Genomic DNA, 7,333 nt, shown 5'->3' with positions numbered 1-7,333 from the left:
TTTTGTCTTTTTGAAGCAGGGTCTCCCTGTAGCCCCAGCTGTCCTGGAACTCACTACGTAGACCAGTCTGGCCTTGAACTCACAGAGATCAACCTGCCTCTGCCTCTGCCTCCCAAGTGCTGGGACTACAGGCGTGAGCCACCACAGTCAGCTAATTGATAATATTTTAAAACAAATAAATCATTTAACTCAAGACTCTCTCCCCCCTCCCCTCCCCTCCCCTCCCCAAACACACCCGAGGTATACAACACACCATCAGCAACAATGGCTCCCTATATGAGTAACTCCCAAATGAAGTACATCAGACTAAGTTCTCAATAAGTTAAGACACCAATTTAAACCGTCCCCACATGAATGTGGAATATAAGCTTTCAGCATACCATGCGGAATTTGAAGTATACAAATGACAGAAAACTTAAAGCCTTAAAAGTCATTAACACAACTCCTATGCAATAAAACTATAACTTAAGTACCTGTGTTCAGGTTATCTTTTTAAAAAACTGATAGTCCTAAACTATCTCCTGGAAAAAGTATTGACAACTGACAGACCTTTCTGTAACCTCAATAATTTAACAAACTGATCAATTGCACACTACTATTATTAAACTTTTAGCAAGCTACAGAAACCATGTTAAATTCAAGATACCATGTACCAAGCCCCTGCTGTCTCCAAGCACCATGACAGGTATAAGATCATGTAGATACAGAAAAATGTGGACAATGAGAATGAGCCTCTTGCAGGCAGTATCAAACACAGCAGAAAAACATTTATGTTAAACAAAACTTCTCAAATCAAAGTATTTAATGAACACTCAAACTGGCAAAAAGAACTCTTAAATTTACAAGTTTCACAGTTATTTCTTAGATATATTTTTTTTAAATAGAAATATAAACCATTTCCATTTTTTCATAGGTTATCAAGTTTGCAAAAATAATAGAACTATATGGATTTTAACATTCTTCAGAATAAAAGGTTAGTATTCCAAAATACTCATTTGAGAGTGATACAGAGCAATCTGGAGGATGAGGGGTCTAACCCTAGCAGACAACCACCAATTTTAACATTAGCTAACCCTGGATTCCACTAGATATGGCTTACTTGACTCTTTCTAAGCCATCGCTCCTTCTTCAACATTATCTACCTTCAGAGGGTTGATGTGACGATTAATCGGTAATTCCTTGGCACGGTCATCACAACCAGAGGCAGATTTTCAAAAACTAATTGAAGCCTTGTCACATGTGACCCTGTCAGTACTGCTTCAAACTAAGTATTCTACTGAAGAACTAAGAAAGTGTCTATGCGCCTTTTTTTCATTGCAGCTGGTTTGTTTTTTGTCTTTTTGGTTTTTTGAAGCAGGGTCTCCCTGTAGCCCCAGCTGTCCTGGAACTCACTATATAAACCAGGCTGGCCTTGAACTCATAGAGATCCGCCTGCCTCTGCCTCCCAAGTGCTGGGACTACAGGCGTGTGCCACCATGCCCAGCTTATGTACCTATTTTTAACATACATAACTTTTCTGAGTGTTTTAAAATAGCTTTTTTGTATGCATTTTGGAAACTTTTGGTACTAGGAAAAATAGCATCTGTGTAGCTAAAAAACCTGTTTCCCAGTAACTATTACAGAAAAGGTACTTTCTGCTGTACTGCCTGGTAAAATAAACACTGAAAGAATACCTGCTACCATCTGTGAACTTCGTTTTATTATGCTTTAATCAAAGCATTAAAGTTCAAACCCTAGTGTCCCTTCCAGTTCCCAAATTTCATGCCTGAAAATGAGCACTTATACTCACCTCTATATTATTGTTCATTAGCCCACAAGCATCAGCAAAGTCTGGATGTTTTGTGTTGATATAAGCTAATTCAATTGCCACTAAATTATGGACCTGGAGAAAAAATAAATTTAGGCTAATACACAAAGATATGCCAACCCTAGCTTTATTTTGAGATGTTTATATATAAAACTTACTATACAGACAAAACCGAAAAAGTATAAGAAATGTTTGTAATTAATAACCTAGGCCTAATAATAATCATTAGCTAACTTCTAAATTAATTGCATTTCAGCATTAAAACTGCGTGTCTAAGGAGGAAAAACTGACATTAAGAGAACTTCAAAGTAATTTACTGTAAATGGGAAAAGGTTATCTATCTACTTGATGCAATTTTAAGTTCCAAGGCTTTAATAAACATGTTTGCTATTCAAATTTCAGATCATCCATTACAGGGTGTTAAAAGTTTTATTTAGATCAATTTTAACAAGAAGACAGTTCATAACTGGCATAAGTTAAAGATGCTAACTTGGACACATTTACACCAGAGGTAGCCTTAACCATGAAGTACACAGGTAAAATCTACAGGGCTCAAAATCTAATGAGATAGTAGTGAAAATTAATGGTTCTATTCCTAAGGCTTATAGAGAATAACCTTAAAATATTTACTATTGACAGTGGCTTTCACTGATGCTTTGACACCTGTATACAGTGTGTTTACTACCACCAACTTCTCCTGTGCTTCTCATCTCTTCTTTTCAGGACTCATCCCTCTTGTGCATGGATTAGCAATAAGAGTTTTTTCTGGGACCATATGCATCTTTTTTATTTATCCCCTAGAGTCTTTATATGTTTCTGATCACAGCTTTTCTTTGAAACTTTCTCCCTACTACCAATTCTGAGCAGAAGAAAAACTATCAAAATATTTATCAAGTACTGCATAAACTGCTGGACAATGTGAGCTACTTGTTAACCATCAATGACCATTTATTTGCCAAAATTAGATAGTGTTTCTAGTTGAAGCACTAGACACCGATAAAAAATATGTTGAGAAAAAGATTTCTTTTGCAGTTAGGAATCAAGGTTTTATAACTATCTGTACTGTCTCAGGTATCATATACCACTCACTGATGCAGAGCTGCATGAGAGAGATCTATTCAGTAATTCCATGATGTCAGTGGGTAGTGTGCACCATCAGGCTTAGGTATTTGAATCTGACAGCAATCCTTGCTAAATAAGCAACCAAGCAGCAGCCCATACCTCCACTTCCAAGGACACCCCTTAGTAAACCTCAATCGAGGCTCAGTATCTTGAGCCAAGATCAAATGCCAGGCTCAAAAGTGCCCAGAAAGGAAGGCAAACAACAACCACCCAGCTAATAGAGGTATAAGTGTAATGTCAAATGCTTAGCTCATATTTCTGTCAATTTTAGCCTTTTGCAGGGGCACTAGCCACAGTCCACAGAATAGTAGCAACTGACCACTACCGTTAGGTCATAGAAGAAGCAAACTACAGCAGAAACCAAATTACCCTAACAGTAAAAGTAAGCTTGCTATAATATAAAGGTTTGGTAAATATGAAGAAAATGTACTATATACTATAATTATTAAAAACTATTTAAGTAAGACAAATACTTCTCACAACACATTGGAAACAATACTGGAGTAATCTTAATGCTATATTAAATCAAAGCAACCAAACTAAAGTTTAACTTTTACTAACAGTGATTCAAACAACACAGTAGCTCACCATTTCATTTGTAACAGGCAACCTTTTACGAAGAAGACAAGTCACTACTTCAACTATGGCATCATGAAGTTTAGGAAACCGTAGCAATTCCTATATGTAACAGAAGGTAAAATTGTTACTCTGTTTTGTTTAATAAAAAATTAAGTAGTCACTGAATTAGATTTGGAAGTTACACTTAAGGATACTATTTCAAATCACTTTTAGGTAAGGGAACTAAAAATTTTACTTTTAGCTCACCTTATATATTTCCTTCCATCCTATGAACCCTCCCGCCCCATCTTTTTCTAGTTAATCTAAACTGTTATATCTCTCAGTTACCTGTGTACTGTAATTACTGCAATGCTGAATGATCCTTTGCATTTCCTCATGAACTAGTTCTACACAACGGAGGCTGGGCTCTTCTAGACGTTTGATTTGCCTTTTGACCAGTAACTCAAATGAAACCTCAGGCACAAATAAAGCAGGACGGGGACCCTGAAAAAAGAAGACTCAGCTCTATGTAATTTCAGGTCTTCCCAAAGGCTTAAAATTTTTTTTTTGCTATCTTTCATGAAATGTGTTTCAAGTATGAGAACAAAATAAACTGTCCATCAATATCAAATAAGACACAGTATATGGTGAAATTAATTTTTGGCTTCTTAAGCATACTTACAGTAGCATTTCTGATGGCAGTCAAAATGTCAATAGTGTTAAGGCCACCTAGTGGGTCAACAGATTCTAAGGTTCGCCCAAAAGTCTCATGGAAAATATAACAAATTCTAGCACCCCCGCATCTGAAAGACAATGATATGCGTTATGATAAAGAAGAAAGATACTAGTCACAAGTCTTTCTGCTTTAAGACTTTCATTTTCTGAGAAAGCCCAAAACATTGTATTTTATCCATTCTTATTTCCATGTGTTTTCAACTCGAAATTTCTTAATCCAGTTTCTCTATTTTTAAAATTCTAAGTTGTTTTCATGATTATGTATATTACCTACTATTGTTAATACAGTACAGCTATTCTGACATAAAGCTTCAGTTAGCTAAAACTTGCTGAACAACTTTGGCCTGCCCCCATTCTCTCCAGCTAGCTTATGTGTTCCTCAAGTACAGCAAACTAACTTGTTCCTGTTGATCCACAAAAGCTAAGCCAATTTTTCCTTAAAAGGCCAGATAGTAAAAATATGTATGCTTTTCAGTATTCGTTGCAACTGCTCAAATCTGTCAGTAAGTACACAGACACATATAAACAAATGACTTGAATATAGCTATGCTGCTGTGGTAAAACTCATACATATACTGACATATGAATTTTATTTAATTTCCAAATATCATGAAATGCTGAATTTTCATTTAAAAGGTTTACATTTACAAATGTAAATATCATTCTTGGCTGGTGGCTTGTCTAGTTAAGCTTGACTAGTTAAACAGGAAGGAATGGAACATGGCAAAGAAAGATGAGACCAGAGCAAGACCAAAACCTAGCAGGGTAAGCATCGAATCCTGAGCGCCACTGTCCAGCATCTGGGCTAATGATGGACTCATCTGGGCTCCAAAGGGCTTGGATGACCCTACCCTCCAGCTCTGTTGCTGCAGCTTCTTTGTCAAACAATCAGTGGTTCTGGTACTCTGAGTATCCAGGAACTCTACTGCAACTTGGGCTTCACCCTTACAGCCTCCCCAGGGCCTCTGCTGTATAGGGCTGTCCTCTGACAAGCGCCATCTTCCCGAGCTCAGCTGAGCCCACTTGCCCAAGATCCTCACAGCTCAACTTGTAAACTGTTGAGGACCCCTGAGAGACCAGTCACACTTCCCAACCTGTGATTAGCAACTCTTAACGGCACATGCTCTGGGGCAGGGGCTAGAGTATATAGACTAGGGAAGACTTTCTGGTGCAGTCTTGGAGGGGGGCAGGGGTGAGAGAATCACCTACACTCCTCTTAGTAAACCCTCACCCAGTGCTCTGTAAGTCCAATAAACTCACTGGTTTCCCAGACTACAGTTTGGTGAAATTGTACCTAGGTTTGTCATTGGGACCAAGAGAAGAGGGGGCAGATGCTGCTTACACTTTTACACACACACACACACACACACACACACAATTTTAGCAACAGCCTCCTTGCAGAGAACAATCCTGCCAACATTGGCCTTAGCAGCCCTCTAAAACCTTGGTAAAGCCTCCATGACCCTCATGTTGCATCCATCATACCTATAAATAGTACCACATAGATGCTGCTGCTAAGTTCTGTTACCAGCTGGAAGTATAGCCTGGCCTCTTTGTACCTGCCAGGCTGATGCTGAGGAAACATGTCCCTAAGGCAGCAGTTTACCAGCAGGGACTCCCCTCAATGGCATTCTCCATTTAGGCTCTCTCCTTCCAAATCAATTTGGAATTTTACAACTTGGAGCACTCAGTGGATGGATTCTTGCCCTTAGGGCACATTTTCCTATTCTCCTAATGCAAAGTGGGACTTTCTTCTTTTTTTCCCCCAGTGGACAGCTCCTTTATTATGGCGGAAGCAGAGGTGGGACTTTCTTCTTAATGGCACTTATTTCCTTATCTCTTTAACAGTTACAGCTGTTTTCTCAGCACCAGCTTAGTCTACATTTTTAAATTTTTCTTTCCCCTTCAAATGGCACATTTCTTTCTATCTTCGTGCTCTACTTGTGGGTAAGAGCAATGAGCAGTAACAGCAGAGCCTGGATGCTAGTCTGCCTTGAGATTTTCTTCTCTAACCCTGTTCCTCTTGGAAGTCTCAGGACAGGCCTCCACTCGCTATATCGCTAGGCATTCTGATCTTCTGAGCTCCCACTATGGTGCTTACAGGATTCTTAGACTTTTGTAGCCCAAAGTTCTTAACCATTTGTCTCACAAAACAGTTCCAAACCCCTAAACTCCACATAGGTTTATCACAACAACGGGCCCCCTTCTCCGTGTCAATTCTCTATATGCTTTGTCTCACTTCTGATAATATCCCACCACAAAAGAAGCTTCAGGGAAGGTGGGATTTCTTTTAGCTTACAGTAGAGGGTGTAATACCATGGCATGGAAGACATAACCAGCTGCAGCACTGGCAGCTCATCACATTCAATCAGGAGGCAGAGATAGAAATGCTGGTTCTCAGCTCGCTTTCTCATTTTTTGTTGTCTAGGACCCCTAGCCCAGACAATAAATGATGCTGCTCACATTTAGGGTCTATCTTTCTACCTCAATGAACCCAATCTAAGAATTCCCTTAAACATGCCCAGATGTTTGTTCCCAAGGTGATTCTAGATCTTGTCAAATTGGCAATCAATTATTACCCACCACAAAGGGGTAGGAAAAAATAAAAAGTAACTGCTTATTTGGTACTGATTTCTCAAAGTGATGAGTTTTTGGCAAAAGATACCAGTGATGGTTGTACAACACTGTGAATGTAAATAACACCACTGTGTACCTAAAATTTGTTAAAAGTACCAGCAATGATCTTTGCTTCTAACCTTTCTCTTCTCCAATTATCTATCTACCTGATAAAGTACTTTGTTTTTTATAGTTAGAAGTTCTCTGGTTCTGAGTAAGATCTGCCAAACTTTTCACAATCTTGTTCCTAGACTATCTCCCATGTCCCATCCTTTCAAAACACCTTCTGCATTATTCTTTGCTGTTCTCCAGCCTAAAATGCTCTTTTCTACTGCCTTCCCAAATTCTATTCAGAGCCCAAACCCAACTCAGATGATTTATTTACTATGGAGCTCTATCACTCTCCAAAAGAAATGTTCTAAAAGTTGGGGCTGGAGAGATGGCTTACTGGTTAAGAACACTGGTTGTTCTTACAGAAGACCCGGGTTCAAATCC

At 38.8% G+C, this 7,333-nt stretch overlaps 2 protein-coding genes across 15 annotated transcripts in view; one reads left to right on the top strand and one right to left on the bottom strand.

The window, feature by feature from the left end:
- Window positions 1-7,333, bottom strand: part of Dnm1l (dynamin 1 like) — a 57,396-nt gene that overhangs the window by 6,382 nt on the left and 43,681 nt on the right. For all 14 annotated transcript variants that reach the window (XM_008829648.3, XM_029561877.1, XM_008829652.3 and 11 more), the window contains 4 exons: window positions 4,170-4,290; window positions 3,836-3,991; window positions 3,518-3,607; window positions 1,790-1,882 (listed from right to left, as the gene is read on the bottom strand). In XM_008829648.3, the coding sequence (XP_008827870.1) occupies window positions 1,790-1,882; window positions 3,518-3,607; window positions 3,836-3,991; window positions 4,170-4,290 (460 nt within the window). The remainder of the gene's footprint in view (window positions 1-1,789; window positions 1,883-3,517; window positions 3,608-3,835; window positions 3,992-4,169; window positions 4,291-7,333) is intronic.
- The window catches only part of Yars2 (tyrosyl-tRNA synthetase 2), a 29,693-nt gene that overhangs the window by 16,081 nt on the left and 6,279 nt on the right, over window positions 1-7,333 (top strand). The window lies entirely within an intron of this gene.

The sequence above is a fragment of the Nannospalax galili genome, unplaced genomic scaffold (assembly GCF_000622305.1).
Source record: "Nannospalax galili isolate Female #2095 unplaced genomic scaffold, S.galili_v1.0 scaffold454, whole genome shotgun sequence".
Lineage (NCBI taxonomy): Eukaryota > Metazoa > Chordata > Mammalia > Rodentia > Spalacidae > Nannospalax > Nannospalax galili.
Note: the sequence above shows the minus strand (reverse complement) of the source record. Positions and strands in the feature narration are given on the sequence as shown.